At 42.1% G+C, this 17,714-nt stretch overlaps 1 protein-coding gene across 5 annotated transcripts in view; it reads right to left on the minus strand.

Annotated features, from left to right (window-relative positions):
* ARHGEF28 (Rho guanine nucleotide exchange factor 28) overlaps positions 1-17,714 on the minus strand; it is a 317,945-nt gene that overhangs the window by 45,524 nt on the left and 254,707 nt on the right. For all 5 annotated transcript variants that reach the window (XM_040450927.1, XM_040450934.1, XM_040450917.1 and 2 more), the window contains 7 exons: positions 16,447-16,569; positions 15,125-15,242; positions 11,858-12,112; positions 10,221-10,297; positions 5,442-5,620; positions 4,339-4,430; positions 3,036-3,218 (listed from right to left, as the gene is read on the minus strand). In XM_040450927.1, coding sequence (XP_040306861.1) covers positions 3,036-3,218; positions 4,339-4,430; positions 5,442-5,620; positions 10,221-10,297; positions 11,858-12,112; positions 15,125-15,242; positions 16,447-16,569 — 1,027 coding nt within the window. The remainder of the gene's footprint in view (positions 1-3,035; positions 3,219-4,338; positions 4,431-5,441; positions 5,621-10,220; positions 10,298-11,857; positions 12,113-15,124; positions 15,243-16,446; positions 16,570-17,714) is intronic.

Genomic DNA, 17,714 nt, shown 5'->3' on the forward strand with positions numbered 1-17,714 from the left:
AGGACGAGAGGGTCACTCGAAAGTACTTGTAGCTTTATTTCTAAAATATACCTTGCATTGATCCACTTCCCTCTACTTCCACTGTCAACAGTCCCAACAACCCCCATCAGCTCCTGTAACTGCCTCCCAACCATCTCTGGCAAACGGGTCTCTCTCACTCTGCTCCCCTGCCGGCAGCGAGACGTGTGATCGTGCCACACCCATGATTAAAAGCCACCAGTAACTTCCCATCAAGCGTGGAATAAGATATTTCTTTAACCAGAGCCTATAAACATCTATCTCTGCTCACCCAGGCAACCTCACCTCATCTACTTCCCTGAGTGCTGCCGCCCTGCCTTCCTTCTTCCCTTGAACATGCCACGCTCACTCCACACACGAGGGCATTGCACCCACTCGGTCCTTGCCCAGGAGTGGTTCTCCCCCGTATCTCCAGACAGCTGGCTTCTTCTCACCTTTCCGTTCTCATGTCAAAAAAAATCATCCCCTCAAAGAGGTCTTCCCTGGCTTCTCTAACACAGAGCCTTCACCTCACCCCAATCTTACTTTCTTGTGACTTTCTGAAATTACTTTGTTTCCTTAGGTACTGCCTGTCTTCCCCCACTAGAAGTTTTTATCGCCCTCTTTTTTTTTTTTTTTTTATTGAAGTGTCTTTGACAATGTTGTATTAGTTTCAGGTGTGCACCATAGCTAGTCCACAATTCTCTACATTATGCTGCGCTCACCGCCAAGTGTAGCTGTCATCTGTCACCATGCAATACCACTGATTAGATTCCCTAGGCTCTACCTTTTATCCCTGTGATTTCGTCATTCCGTAACTGGGAGCCCGTACCTAACCAGAAGTTATGAAAGGATTACTTCCATGAGCACCACCAACAAAGCAGAGGGTCGGGGCTGAATGAATGAATGGATGAATGAACCCATCAGTTGACCCCTCTTCAGACAACCTCTATGCCCTTCTCATGACGTCGGTTTCCTCATCAAATAAAGATGATAGAATGCCCTGATTTCTAAATTCTCCTCCAGAGATAATATTCTGAGACCCTGAGCCAGGGCTTGGCAAGCTTTTTGTGCCAAGGAGCACATTTTAAATAGTTTAGGCTTTGTGGGGCATAGGATCTCTGTTGCAGTTATTCATCTTGTTTTCTCTCTCAAACCCATTGTCCCTGTCACCTCCAAACTATTATCCCTCACCCCCAGGCCCCTTTTTTCCTTTAGTTTCATGGCATCCGATTATACCACTCACTACCCCTCCTTGTTGTCACTCATCTACAGACTCCTTGAACAATTTAGCACCTGGTGCAAGTTCCCTCCCTTTCCCCAATGCCACTCTTGTCAGAATTCTCAGGAATTTCAGTTTTATGAACATAGACCTTCCAATACCTTGGCCTCATGTCTCCTTGACTTTCTCATTTACCCAGTGATCTCATCCCCCACCCTACCTCGGTCAAACCCCCAGTTATATCCTAGACTTTAAAAAAAATTTTTTTTTTTAATTAGGTTTATTTTTGAGAGGCAGAGACAGAGCGCGAGTGGGGGAGGGTCACAGAGACAGAGGGAGACACAGAATCTGAAACAAGCTCCAGGCTCTGAGCTGTCAGCACAGAGCCCGATGCTGGGGCTCGAACTCACAAACTGTGAGATCATGACATGAGCCGAAGTCGGACGCTCAACCGAATGAGCCACCCAGGTGCTCCTAGACTTTTTTTTTTTAATGTTTGTTTATTTTTGAGAGAGAGGGAGACAGAAGATCCAAAGCAGACTTCACACTCTCAGTGCAGAGCCCAATGCAGGGCTCAAGCTCATGAAGCATGAGATTATGACCTGAGCCAAAGTCGGACGCTTAACTGACTGAGCCACCCAGGAACCCTCTGGGGGGCTCCTTTTAAAACACACATCAAGTCAATGCGCTACTCAAACCCTCTAATGCTTCCCATGCCCCTCAGAATGAAATCCAAACTCCTTACTGACCTCCATCTGGTCCCTGTAATCTGAGCGCTAGCTGGCTCTGACTCATCGGCCACTCACCACCCCTCCCTTCACTCTACCTGCACAGTCCTCCTGGCCATTCCTCAGGCTTGGCACTCACCTGCCTTGGAACCTTTGCATCCTCTGTTCTCTGCGTCTACAACATTCTTTCCCCAGATGTCTACTTGGCTTTTTCACTTCCCTTATGTCTGCTTACATATCACCTTATCAAAGAGGCCTTTCTTGGTCACTTTAACGCAAAGAGAACCTCCGCACTCGATCTCCCTACTCCCTCTCCTGTTCATCTTTTTTTAAAAAAAAAAAAAAATAGGGTTCAGACTTTATGACAATCTACCTTGAAGCAACTGTCCTCCACTGTTTCTCAAATAAGACTGCCTCGTTTTTTATTGAAGTATCATTAACACACCACATCACATTAGTTTCAGGTTTACGGTATAGTGATTCAACAATTCTATACATTACTCACTGCTAAGCACTGGAAGTGTGTTCTTAATCCCCCCTCACCAACTTCCCTCATTCCCCCACCCATCTCCCTTCTGACAACCACCAGTTTGTCCTCTGTATTTAAGAGTCTGTCTTTTTTTTTTTTTTTGTCGTTGTTCGTTTGTTTCCTAAATTCCACATAGGCATGAAATCACATGGTATTTGTTTTTCTCTGACTTAACTTCACTAAGCATTACACCCTTCCGTCCATCCACACTGCTGCAAGTGGCCAGATCTCATTCCTTTTTACGGCTAAAATTCTATTCTGTATATGTATGCACATATATGTGTCTTCTTTATCCTATTTATTCTATTGTGTATATGTATGTGTCTTCTTTATCCATTCATCTACTGAGGGGCGCTTTTTTCCTTCATAGTACTGGACACGACCCAACACGTGTATTTTCTTTTACTTCGCTATTTCTGGAATATGAATTGTAGCACAGTTGAGCCTCTGTCTCATTGCTCTATGTGCTCGGCACCAAGACCACAGCGCTGGGCACACCCGGAAGGTACTCGAACATTTTCTGACCCTGTCAAAGCAAATAGTTTTGGAAGCAGCTTACCTTCTTTCAGTGCCGCTGCCACTAATGAGGATGCCTGGGGAGGCTCTCCTGGGTCAGGCTTAATGAGGAGGTGGGGCTCTAGATGGACATCCTCAAGTCCACTCAATTCTCCGAGCTCAGCATAGATATGCAGCTTCTCCTCCAAATATGTGCAAATTTGTTGGTCTTGGTTACTGAGGATTTCTATGAAATGGCATTTAGCACAGAAGGTTAGCAGAGGAATACAACAACTGTATGAAAGTCTAAGCAAGAAGAACACGATGTTGCTCATCAGTATGGTCTCACAGGTCAAGTACAAGTTGTTGAGCGGGACACAACCGGGTTCAAACCCTAACTCTTCCACTTAGTGACTGTAGCTTTCCATGGAATTTATTGCGCTCGGATGCGTGTTCCTTTCCCCTGCCTCTAATTCCAGAAAGATTTGCAAAACTATTCTTTGTTCAGCTTGTTTTCCACTAAGACTAAACACTAAGCTGAGGAATGAAAATCGAGGTGGGGTGGCAGTGTCCATGATGACTGATACCCGCAAGGGAAAACAATGCAAAGCTACTCAGGCTTCAGTCAGTCTTGCTTAAGACCACACCTACTGGTTTAGGTTTTGGTTTCTCAACATCCAATGTCTTTGATAATCTTGGCATGTACCATTTTCCTCTGGTGTCAATGTATCACGTGATTCTTACGGTTTAAAGGGACCTCTGTCAGCATCTAATCCAGGGGTTCTCAGTCTGCCTCGGTACCACCTGGGCAGAATTTAAAATCCATCCACAACCACCTCCCATAAAGCCCAAGGGAAACGGGTGAGGGTAGGGCCCAGGCATCAGAATTTTTACAAAACTCCCAGAGTAGTTCTGATGTCTAGCCAGAGATGGGAATCACTGAGCTAATCTAATTTCCTCAATTCAAAGACGTGGTAACTGATGACCAGAGTTAATGGGTTCCTTGCCCAGAGTCACACAAGTGTGACCTTCCAGTGCTGGGACCTAAAATTACAGCACCAGACGATGACCCCAGGGCACATCTGTACCAAAACTGCCCTGCCCACAGTTACTGTTTCGTACATGTTACGTGGATAATTATTTCTGAAAATTTGTTATAGATTTTTAAATCACTAAGGAGGAAGGAGGGAGACAGTCCTCTCATTTGAACACTCCTGAAACCCATCTTTTTGTTCTCACAAGTGAGGGGTGGGCCTCAGGCTCACGGAATTCATGTTTTAATTATAACCCCCATTCGTGACACCTGGCCTTGCCCAACACCCAAGGAGAACACCACGGCCAGGGAGTCAGAGATGTGTGCACAGTACCTTGACATTGCTGAATTCTGGCCACTCTTGCTTCAGCTTTCCGCCTCTCCTCATCAGATTCACTTGTCCTTCCCCCTTCTTCTTCTGGGCAACTTTAAAAGACAATAGTCAAGACAGACCACTGAAAACCAAATTCAAGTATCTTTCGGTTCATTAGTAAGACATGGGGACTTGAAGGTAGCATTATTCAGAGAAGAAAAACTCAGCATAAAGAGAATTCTTCGTGCCCTCTGAGATACTTGGTTTTCTTGCATATATAAAAGACCCAGCACGTATGACATAGCTCTCCAAGTCAGCAGTACAGCATGACTCGAATATTCCAACAAACACACATACACAAATGCACTCATGTGCTCACACCTCTACGCCCCACACTATCAACACTAGCATTAGGTCCGACTAAAATAGTAAGTTTTGCTTTCTCCTACATTTGGGTACTTCGCAATGGGACAGAGTAGAGGGAGTTGGAGGGGACAGAGGTAGGGTGCCAGCTTGAGTATGGTGCAGTGGAGGTGGAGGAATTTTATAAAACATCACTCAAAACAGATTAATCAAATCACCATTAAGGATGATCATCCTCACCCCCTCCACTAGTAATGACAAGGAAATTGACTTTGAACACTTAGATCGACCAATCTAAAAATGTTTATTGAATGATTCTTCAGAATTAGGCACACACAAAAACAAAAAGCATGGCCCCTGCCCTCGAGGAGCTTCCAATCTAATACACATATATACACGAAAAAGGTAGCTGCTACAAGGCAATATATGACAGGCACCAAGTAAATGCTGTAGAGAGCAGGTGTTAAAGAATTCCGGGTAAGGAAGAGACCACTGGAACTGGAGGTCTTCACGAAGGAGGGAAGCCATGAGCTGCACCAGAGATGAGCAGGATTCACACAGGCGGAGGGGAGGTAGGGCTTTACATGCAGGGAGGCGCAGAGAACAAAGCTGCAGATGAGGGGCTATCACAGGCAGGGGCGGGGGCAGGGAGCAGACCAGTCCGGCTGAGGCAAAGTGTTCATGCAGAGGAAACATGGTTAGAATACTTTCCCCAAGTGGACGAGTCCATCCCCTGGCGTATGGACAGAAGGAAAGGTTACCTTTCTACTGCCTGTTGGATGCGTCTCATCCAGTTATTCCGTTCCTCCTTGGAGTTAGTATGAATTTCATACATCTCAGGACCGGCAGATGAAGCACTGATTAGAAACATTCCTCTTTCCTCATTAGCAACTTCTCTAGCAATAAGCTTCTGAAGGGAAATAACGGATGGCTTCTGATCCTACATGAGATAGGAAGAAGTACAGGTGAAACAGCAATCCACCAAAACTAAGGGTCTTACCAAACACATGAACCAAAGAAAGCACGAGTGTTAGGCAAATGAGTTCACTTCGACCTTTCAGAAGCTCTGTGGAAGCTGCTCAGATCTCCAATGGCAAGGGTGTGCTGAAGAGAGGATGGGAAGAAAAGGATAAAGGGGAATGTTTGCCCTTAAGAACGGGTGGTGTCAGAGGACACCCTTTTAAAATGCAGAACGATCCGAGCGCTAAGACTACCAAAATGCCACAGTCAGGGATTGAGGGATTTTTCTAGAAGGGCGTGGGATAGAAAATAGCTTATCAAATATCACAAGGAGATGAGAGAGGGTGGACCACCTAAGAGTCCACTGGATTTAGCAGTATTTAGGGTGGTCCTTGAAAGTGACAGTGGGAAGGAGGAAGCCCGACCTCAGACTCCCTGAGCATAAGCAGGGTCTCCTGCTGTCGAAGTACAGAGCATACCAACTCAACTTCTGTAGTTTGCCCTGCCAATGTCTCTTCTTCCCACCAACTACGGGAGCCACTGGCAGGCAGGAACGAGTCCGATTCACACTTATACGCCTAGTACATTGTTTGGCATGGGGCAGGCTTTCAATAACTGTCTGCAGAACTGGACTTAGCTGAAGAGGAAGAAAGGCTAAAATTTGGCCTATAAGCCATGATGAAACCACCTCTTCTACCAACATTTATTATGATCTTTCAATGTCCCATTGCTAAGCCCTGGGGATTCAATGATGAGTAAGAGAATAATAACTAACCTGGGTAAGGAACCGTAGCTGAAAGAATAACCAAAAAAAAAAAAAAAAAAAAAATGCCTGCAGGAGATAAACAGTTTTGGAGGGAAGTATGAAGAATCTTCTATGGCTTGCGGCTTCCACCACTGTTCAGAGTTGGTAGCAGAAGGTGGTTTGGCTTCTCCTTCATGGACTGAGCAACACCTTTACCCAGAACATGCCACTGTATCTCTCATGGCCGACTCCTTAGTGCCGACCTGTCTGCTTTCCCAGCATCACACGGCTATACCACATCTAAAGTTGTGTGCAAGGGCGTGCCCACAGTATCTCTTCATCTCATTCTTTTTTATTTTTCCCCAAATGTTTATTTATTTATTTTGAGAGAAAGAGAAAGAACACACATAGTGGGGGAGAGGGAGAAAGAAACAGAGATAGCGAAACGGCAGGGGGGGGGGGGGGGGCAGGGAGAATTCCAAGCAGGCTCCACGCTGTCACCACAGAGCCCAGTGCAGGTCTTAGTCTCATGAACTGTGAGATCATGACCTGAGCCAAATTAAGAGCTGGATGCTTAACTGACTGAGCCACCCTGGTGCCCCCCATTCTTCTTAGAGCAGCAAAAAAACAAAAACGAAAACCAACAACAACTTCTTGAATACTGCCCTCTCTAATTGGGGAGAGCGCCTGAACACAGTTAATATCCTTCATTAAATAATGGAAATACGACCAAAGACCTTATTTGCTTTCCTTCCTTCAATGCACGGGGTTCGGTTCCTCAGCTTTCAAGGTAAATGGCCTCTGCATATAAAAGGCAGAGTAGGTTTCAATAGCAGAAGACATTAGCAAGAATGAAATTATCTGAACCAATTGGTTAGCATTGCATAAGGAGTGGAGGTGGTAAGGTCAGGTAATTTTAAAATGAAAAATAGGTAAGCAGGTAGAAGGTACCATTAACTGAATGACCCATCAGACCAGGAAGCATCGTTACTTGTATTAATCACACATGGACACTAGAGATGATTGAGAATTCAAATTAAATCTCTAGGAATGGAAGTAACAGGTCTGCCTTAGAGAGAGATGTTAAAAATAGGTGACGCCAATTCCTAACCCAGCCTACAGAAATGTTCTGTTTGTGCCTCAGCATTTGAAAACCACATTTTAAATAGTCGCCAACTTTTAAAATCTGAGGGATTCCCCATTTTTTAAACCTACAGATTTGTGGGTTCTTGGAAAAAGCAGACTGGCAATCCTGGGCTCATGGATTCATTTAAACACACTGATTCATTTAAACACCTCTGTGACACAGGTCATGTTCTCACCAGTTCACTACAGTCTCTACCACTCGCTATGGGATCCTTGATCCCAAGCCCCCTCTCAGTTTACACCTGGGTGTTGCCTGCCAATCCCCGCAGGCAGGCTGACCGCCTCTGCCACAAAGGAAGAGGAAAAGGAGCTGCTACCGTTAGCCCTGGTATCACACCCCCCTCCACGTGTGATTCCATGAACTGTCTGATTCCACAAGTAATTCCCTTCGAAATCCCACTGTGGTAACAAGAGCTTAGCGTTGCTGCCTATCTTGAAGTTGCACATTACCAGGCTCACTTTGTATTTTTAATTGCTCATTTTGAAATTACCTTCTGTAATATTCAAGAGATCCTCCTAGACTCAGTACTCAGTCATCTAGGATTTAACGAACATCTCTATGTTTTCCTATTCATTTCATAGATTTAGGCCCTACTCCCATTTCCAGCTGAGTCCTCTTAAAAAACAAAATTTCTTCTAGGGACACTACTCCATTCTTCTGCTATTTTCAGCTACTTATCATCTGGCCATTTCCAAATTCATCATGTCTTTTGTAACACGTAATAAGTGAAGCATTTACTAAAGAAGTTTTTCTAGCAGTACAAAGAGCAGAGAAACTCACCCACAGGTATTAGCAGGAAGCTAGCTTCTTACAATACCAAGGTGAGAACTAGGAAATCCAGACATTTGTATAACCTTAGCTAATACAGCAATTCCCTCAAGGTGTTAGCCAGAAGATATTTAAGACACAAGGGCTATGTCAACTAAATGTGTATGATGCAACTCAAAAGCGTATGCTGTAACAGCACAGTGCCCTTGACCGCTTACACATAATGCCTTCTCTTATGCTGACATTGACAAGGGCTTGGTTGACCTTTAGGAAAGCCACTATGTGTCAGCCTAGCATCTCCGTGAAACAGCATCGGTATCATCTTACTGTTGTCTGTAGTCAAACACCTTCTACCAAAAGGGGCGAAGGTGTGGCTGCCTTCATTCTGGATTTGGTGGACTTTATTTCTAACATCCCACTTAATGGCAAATGTGGTCTAAAGCTGGCACAGCTAACTCTTCAAGAGGTCGCAGAGGTGGGACAAATCCACAGTTCAAGTCCTACTATCAGGTGAGCGTCACAACTTGATCTGAATCTATATGCTATGTTGTCCTAGAAAAGAAGAGGGTTATCTTTATGCCACATCTAAGCTTTGACCTGTTGGCAGGTCATTTGGCCTGTATGGACACTGTTAATATCCTTCGTTAAATAATGGAAATACGACCAAAGACCTTATTTGCTTTCCTTCCTTCAATGCACAGGGTTAGGTTCTCTTATGATCTGCTTCTCTTTCAGCTCTTTAGTTTTGAACAACTTTTGTTTCTATAAAGGTGTAGAATGAATTTTTCTCTTCTACCAGGGTCCTCACCTCCCATAGGACAAGCCAAATGGTTTCACCTTCCCACTTACTTTCTCTCTGTTCAGAGCACCCCAAATAATAGCATAGAGAGGTTGCTACACAAATCAGTAGGTTGTCATGAAATCTGCAATGTATACAGTTCAAATGCATCAGGGCCATGGGGACTTGCTTAAGATCTCTTGCTATTTTCTGCAGTAGCTTTGTGAAACAATCTCTGACCTTTACACAACTTGGCCTCAGGGTGCCGATGAGAGCAATGTGCCAAACGGGGGGAAGGAGGCTATTGGGCCAAGGTGACAAGCACAGATGGGTAGGTGAGGCACTCCACCAGCCTCTTCCTCCCCCAAATCCACCACTGACTGAGCAGGCAGGCTTCTTTGTTTTCTCTGAATGGCCTAACAGAAACTTCACTAAGCCTTGAATTTGCTAAAACCGGTTAGAACTGATGATATGTCCTATTAGTCAATGGGTGATAAATATGAACCATTTTAGAGAGCCACCATTACAATGCCCACACCGGTACTGCATCTGGATTCTTTCCTTTAACAGGACCTGATGCTCCTTAATGCTGACAGAGTTAATTGAGGACATCTTTCTTCTTAAAGGGAGTCATTCGGACCACCAGAGGCTGCATAAAAAATGTTATAAAATACTGGTTTTACTTTTAGTCTAACTCTGTGCCAGCAATGAAATTAATATAACACACAATAAAGATTAATGTTGTCTGAATAATCGTAGTAATTGGTGGTCATTATAGTAGAAACAATGAAGAAGCTTCTTTAAAGTTTAGATACCACAATGGTGTTCTCTTGTTTGGCAGGAGGAACAACATGACAGTTATGAACTGGGATGGCAAAGGGTACAGTAGGGACCGACCAATGGAAACAGAACAAGAGTCCAGAAGAAACCCACCGTTCCCAGCATTAACATTTGAGTGGCTGGGAAAGCATGGTGGGAAAGATCTGGAAGAAATGCCAAGATAGCCAGATGATAGAGGGTCACCTGAGGGGCTAAGGATAGTGCCTGTCCACCAACCAGCACCAAAGTACTTGAATACTTTTACGTTTGTTTAATAAGTGAATCAACCATTTAAAATATGCATCACACGGCCATATACTTACAACAGCTGCAAAGATGTATTTCTGGTCTTTTTCTTGTAAAAAGAGCAGCACATCAGTTAGGAGGAGAGCCAGGATATCTTCAAAGGAAAGATATTACTAGTATTAATGAAGCTAACCACAGTTCAAATGCCTTTATCAAATACTCTTATTTCACGGTTGAAACTTAAATAAACTTATTAAAAATAGACTAACATTCAGTCTAAGTATGGAACTTCTATAAAAATGCCTGTATCAGGGTAGCCAAAGATGAAGTTTACAGACAACTTAGATTAGCTGTGTTTATGCATGCAGGTCTGTATCACTATAGGTAGAGCTAAATCTCCAGCAAGATGTAATACTGTAGTATTCAGATGGGAAAAAAAAATATCCAATAAACAAAAGTTCTAATAGAATGGAGCAAGTGGTTACCTTTAGAAAAAGAAGCTTAACTATAACTGTTGGAGCGCAGCTTCTGCCTTGAATTAGGTGTACAAGTCTGCTGTCTTGCTCCATCTAGACCTGAGCGAGTTTGTGATCTTCTATTTCCACAAATTGTTCACGGGAACTCATCTTCTCTAGCCTACTCAACATCCTAACAGAGTTATCCAATTGCTGATTCAGTGAAATGACCAAGAGCAAAGGACTTGCTGCAACGTGATCTACAGACTGGTTAATGTTTTCGTTTGGTTAATGTTCAAATTGTGGTTAATGTGTGGTTGCAACATTGTGGACCAAAAAATCCCATCTCAGTCGTTAGATGCAAACACCATGAAAACCTGATAATCCTCCCAAGGGTTACCTTTGAGTAACTAGACCCTTTGAATAACCTCTTCCTCTTACTTCTTACCTGAGCAAGTTACTAAGATATACTAAAAACAGGGATAACAGACCAGTGGTTCCTAACCCTGGCTGCACAGCAGACTCACCTGGGAGCATTTAAGCACCCCTACACTTGGACTTCATCCCCAGACCGATAAAATCAGAATCTCTGGGAGAAGACTCGAACATCAGTAATTTTTTCTAAGCTCCCAAGGCGATTCTATCACATGCGGTCAGGGTGGAGCCAGCCTGCATCAGGCAAGACGGTACCTACAGAATCAGACCTTCAGAATCTGAATAAGCAGTTTTAGAGTCTAACTAGATTAATAGGGTCAGATTAATGCCAGTAAATGGCAAACAGAAGCACTGAGGAAGAGTTTGCACCACTGCCAGCATGGGTATTTCTGCATCTTTTTACTCAGTAAGAATGACATTCAGAGCTCATGTTTCCCCTTGATGGCATGACAGCCCCGGCTGGCCTGGTGCACAGACGGTGAATGTACAGTCAGACTGCCTCGTTTTCAACACACTGCATGTGCCTGACGACTATTTCCATGCCAGCCATTAGCAGGATTCTCAGTGCCTTTGATTCAAACGTTCCAAACTGCAAATTCATAAAATATTTATGAAGGCTTTTGCCTGGGGCAGCACACGCCCCCCAAAGATTCGTGGCATTTGCCTAGTGAAGTTGACGACCGGATCCCACAGGGATCCTTCCACGTCCCAGGGGGTCTGTGTGCATCTGCCACCTCGGGACCACTTTTCCTTTTGAAAACCTGTCCTGTTACATGAGTAACATATGTGAAAGAAGAAAAAGAGGTCTGCTGGAGCCCCAATACCTTTGAAACGACCTGTGGCAGTTTTCCAGTAAACAAGGCCATCATATAACAGAGTCCTTTCTTTACTTATCAGTGCTTGCTTCCTAAACACATGGCCATTTTTGAGCTTTGTGTAGGTTTTGTTTTCGATCTTATTCAAGATCTCAAGCCATTTTTGGTTTTTCTCATACTCGCTGACTTTTAAATCCACAGCGGCAATCATGTCTTTAATTAAGCACAGAGCTTTGCACAAGTCTTTATGTTCTTCACTTCTTTCTGCGTGGGAAAAAGAAAGAACACTATAAAATTAGCCATCGTGCTGAGGAAGACAGTTTTTTTGTGTGTTAAATGCAACTAAAATCATACAAGTGGCAAAAATCACACGATGAAAACACTGGATTAAGTTCAGATGCTTTATTATCAGTCTGTACCCTTCCTCCCCAAAATAACTGTTAAACGATGTACTTATCAGATGTGCTTAACCTGAAACACTGTAAGATGTCTGAGTTCTAGAGACTGCTACGACCTTCCCCAAGAACACTGAATGTGTTAGATACTAACCTTGGCTTTCTTTCCACCTTTCCAGACACAGGTAATCAAATAACCCCTTCACCGAATCTCTTACAATTTAACCAGGCTGCAGGCCCAAATCAGAATTCTTTCAAGACAGAGTGATTTGAACAACAGGGTGATTTGAACAGGCCCCAGACTCATTTGCCTTCCTGGATCCCTCCCCCTCCATAAAAAATATTCAATATTATATTTTAGAACTGCATTAGCATCAAGATGCATGTATTAATAAAATATATTTTAACACTTTCAACCTAAAAAAATGGCATAAAAACACTGTGCTTAGTGGGTCGAAGTTAGTAGGTCAGTCACAGTAATCATCGATTCCAGTTGTTATTCTTTGAAACACTGGCCATCTGCTCTTATCTCTAAGTTATCTTATGAAAAAACTCTGGAGGAGTTTCTGGAACAGGATCTAGGACTCCAGATGAAACTGGATTTAACAATTTTCTTATTTGATGACAAAGAACACCCGGTTAATGTTTATTGAGGTCAGTAGAACTGAAAGTTTCAGGAGGTCAGAAGGTGCTGGAAGGAGAGAAGGAAAACTGGCTGAGAGCATGAAAGCCTAGAAAGAACAGAAACAAACACACAGAAATAGCAGTCACGTGAGAGGAGAACAAGTCCTCAAACAGTCTAAACGTTTCCAGGTTCTAAATGTCCTAGATACACCAAGCGTTTTTTTGTTTTGTTTTGTTTTTTTTGTTTGTGTGTTTGTTTGTTTGTTTGTTTTCAGAAAACCAACCAACAGATCCTGACAGGGCTCTTCAACAAGGAAGATTCTTTCTCACTGTCTGAAAGTATCTTCTTTCCTACACTTACAAACCACTAAGCAGCCCCTCCCCCTCAAAATATGTTTCTCTCTAAAGAACCTATTTTATAAATACGAAAGGTGAGTAAAGAAAAGCAAAGTTGAGTTATAAGGTAACATGTAAGGCCAAGAAAAGGCTCAGTCATTTGACCAGGAGGGACAAATTCCTGTCCTGTAATGGCGGGCTACATGAAGTGAAGCAGCATGGGCCTCTCTTGGAGTCTTGTCAGAATGATTCCTTGGGCTTCACCTCAGACCTAACCGAGGCAGAATGTGCACGCAAACAAGATATTCAGGAAAGGACTCTGCCTAATGAAGTGTGAGAAGCACAGCCATAATAGAGCCACATGAACCAACGTTCCCAGAAGCCAGAGAGAGGATGGGCCACTGGGGGGTCTGACCTAAGGAAGCGGTGTCCATTCAGTCACTATGACGGCTATACCTGAAAAGCCGTAAGTCACACTCATCATTTCTGACACACAGTAGGTAATGACTGTTAATCACTCTACCAGGAACTTGGCACGGGGCGATTCTTGGAGTAGTGATAGCTGACCTAACACAATCTGACAGATTTTAGTGTCTGAGATACCGTATTAAAACTTTACACTTTATACGAACATCATACCAATGGAAAGCCTCAGGTGTGTTTTCATTATTTTTGCTGAGAACAACATTTATGAGGCTTTTCTCTTCACACTGTTCTTGTATTTCCCTTTACGTTAAATTACGCGGAGTGGTAAAAATGGGATCAAGGAATAGGTGCCCCCATTCCAGGGTGAACTTAGTCCTTAACATGACCGAAAAAAAAGGAAACACTAACTCATGCTTTTCTACTCACCTAGACTGCTTCCCTCCCCCTGCCCCAAAAGGAAGTTAGACGTTCACATTTTTAGACAGGGTACTTAAGATCTCATTACAGTTTTCATCAGCAACGAGTCCATCAATCATAACTAAAGTAATAAAAACAGCTTCCACTCTGTTTACACCAGGCTCTGCACTGGGCATTTTATGCAACCATCTCATTTAACCATCACAACAATTTCCTAAGGATTATAAGTCTCACTTGGTAGTGGAGAAAAACGAGGCTCATTTAACAAACATGCCCAACTAATGACCTGCTAAACCAAGTATATTCAATGGCAACGCAAGTTTACATAATTCCAAACCCCAGTGTTAGTTAACCTACAACGCTACCATCCAAAGAATAATTTACTCAAGATCAATAAGCTAGCTTGAAGAACAGGAATTTTTATGTACTCATCCATTGCTCTGGTATGTCTGTATTTATTGATAACCTATTCTGTACCAGTCACTACACTAGCATTGAAGAAGGTGCTAGGAGAGGAGAAAAGAACCAGATAGACACAATCCTTCTAGATGCCTTAAGGAGCTTATGGCCCAGCCATATACATTATTAGCCTCTTAAAGGATGCCCAGATGTTACCCCCTGGGACATGATGATTTGACAGGGTGGGGAAAAAAAAAAAAAAGCTCCCTCATGAATTGTTCTCATTCTAATAATTCACTGCTTGGAAGGCTTGACATTTGGTGATAGGATCAATGGCATATGGCTCATCAGACTTACTGGTAAGCGAAGAGGAAGATGAGGAAGGAAAGGTATTACGAAGATGTGGATGTAGGGAAACTGAAGAAGGGATAGGCAGAGTTGAAGTATGAAGAATGCTGCGTAGCTCGGGCTGCTTGGAGGAATTCAGAAGATTTCCCAGGCTACATTATAAAAGATAACTTCTCAAAATGGACCCAAAACTCAAGGCTCTACAAGTTTTTCCCTAACAAACAGGTTTCATGAATCACAGGCCACAAGCATTTATATCCTTTGGCAATACCTCAGCAATGTTTAAAATTAATGCAAGAGGCAAATGTTTACCCTGGAACTTATTACTCACCCTTTGTGTACTGCAAAATCCTTTCCACCAGGACAGGGTATTTTGTGATACGCTGAGTGACTAGCAGAATGCATTCTGGGATTCCTCGGCGTCGCGCCAAAAGGTTACTATTTCGAAGCTTAAAAATATATATGTATACGTTTTTATATACACAAACTATTTTCTTTTTGGGTCTGAGTGTAATAAAACCAAGAATCTGCAACTGTATCATTTTATTCAGATACAGTGTAATATGTATGATCATTCATTAAAACTTGATTAATTGCCATTAAATCATATACTTTGTCATTAATTTCAATAACCTAATTCTTCAAGCTTAAGGAGTTTCACGTTACTGTGATGTATTTGTAGTTAATTCCAAAATTAAGCACATGCCAGTAAGTGTTAAGATTTATGAAGAGTAAAAGTTCTGGAAAATATTCACAAGTCAAAGTCACATTTTGAGTGTGAGTTTACAGTTAAATATTTGTTTTTCTAAACAATCATCCTCTACATTGGTTATTATTCATCACGGCACTTACAGTTCCCTCTAATCAGGGCAACTTTTTTCCTAAAAATTTTATACTGTTAAGTTTTCAAGTTCTCAAAACAAATGTGCAGTGGGGCAGGGGAGGGGGGAAAGGTAGCATTCTTAAAATGGTAGAAAAAAATGCAGAATCCATGGAACTCTAAAGGACAAATTTCTTCAACAAATAAATTGGACACCAAAAAATTAATAAATAAGGGGATGGGGAACATTCAAATTAAAAGAGATTTAAAAGCTACAATTCTGATACACAATATGTCAACTTTAATCAGATTCTCACTTAAGCAATCCAATTTCATGAGATTCTTAGGGAATCTGACCAGCTGTCTGAAGCTATCAAAGAATAATTGTTAACCTATTAGCTGTGATAGTACCATTGTAATTTTTAAAAGATGCATTGTTTAGAGATACATATTACATACATGTGAAATTATATGACGTTCTGGATTTACTTCAAATTAATCCAGTAGGAGTGGGGTGGATACTATATTTTTACTAAGGTTCTTCTGATTTATAACTTGTCAGGACAGGAAATAGCTTCCCAGGATATTACAAAGGTGGTCAGAAGCTTGGAGGACACATTACAAATATAAAATACAAAAGGAAATGTTTTGGGAGAAATATTTCACAAAGACAGAAAAACAGACCTTCCAGCTTTGCCACAAACCTATCACTTTCTTCTCTTTCCCCTGAAAAACAGCATCTAGATGTGAAACTTGTTAAGGTCATATAACAAGCAAGCATCAACTACTTCCCACGCTGGTTTTCCACTTTGTAATAGCTTTAAAATACTTGCCTTAATAAAATTCTGAAACTTTTTATTTTGTTGGAGTTCTTTAAAGAGGCTAACGGCTTCTTTGTGATGGCTACAGAATTCTCCATATACTTTCTTCATTTTATTTGCATTTTCTTCTGAAAACTGAGAAGAGTAACATTTCAGTGATGGTTTACAAATTTAACTAGTTAGAAACACTAAAAAGAACATGCAACTTTCAAGTATTTCAATATATTCTTGGCAAATAAAGAATAAATATGAAATTTCTGAACACAGTCCCTTCTTTTCCCCACTTTTTACATTAAACTAAAACAAAGTTGTCAAGAGGTAAGGGGAAGACACCAACCTACCATGGTTTTATTGTTTTAAACATTTGTTATTTTTATTCTTTTTGAGCTGTTTGTGCAACTTTATCATTTGAACCTATTGTTGGGGTTTTTTTGGGGTTTTTTTTTTGTTTTGTTTTGTTTTGTTTTTTGTTTTTTACTTTTCTAGGCTGAAGAAATGCTATGTGGGGCACCTGGGTCACTCAGTCGGTTAAGGTCCAACTTCAGCTCAGGTCATGATCTCACGGCTCGTGGGTTCGAGCCCCGTGTTGGGCTCTGTGCTGACAGCTCAGAACCTGGAGCCTACTCCGGATTCTGTGTCTCCCTCTCTCTCTGCCCCTCCCCTGCTCGTGCTTGCTCACTCTCTCTCTTCAAAAATAAGCAAATATTTTAAAAATTAAAAAAACAGAAAAGAAAAGCCATGTGGCAATATTTGCCTCAAGAAGGTTTGACCTCTCACAGGTTGACATTGACATAGGCGAACTGGTCATGTCCATGGATTCAGTCCTCAGTTGGGAATTTGATTTTTGTCAGCACATCACAAATGGGTCCAGAGGCAGGTAAAAGGGAAAGATGAATAATCAGAATGCCAATTTATTAACTGATGGACCAAAGTAGAGATCTGGGATGGATATTTCAAGAAGCTTAATTTGTGGAAACATCTCTGCAGAAAAATCTACATGGTAACCATATTAGAATCATAAGGGAACAAACTGAATTGCCTGAATGCCAGTGTTTCAGACTTTGACACATTCAGGATTATAGCAACAGAAACCAGAAAACACCTCACTCCCTAACCCCAGGAAAGCACTTCAAATTTACATCACCATCTCTGATGTCTTCATCTTTGCTTATAGTTTCATCTATGCTTGAGGCCAGTATCTCAAGAGATCTTTAAATTAACTACAATTGCTCAAAAGAAAGAAAGAAAGAAAGAAAGAAAGAAAGAAAGAAAGAAAGAAA

Source organism: Herpailurus yagouaroundi, unplaced genomic scaffold (assembly GCF_014898765.1).
Source record: "Herpailurus yagouaroundi ecotype Mexico unplaced genomic scaffold, PumYag 29, whole genome shotgun sequence".
NCBI lineage: Eukaryota > Metazoa > Chordata > Mammalia > Carnivora > Felidae > Herpailurus > Herpailurus yagouaroundi.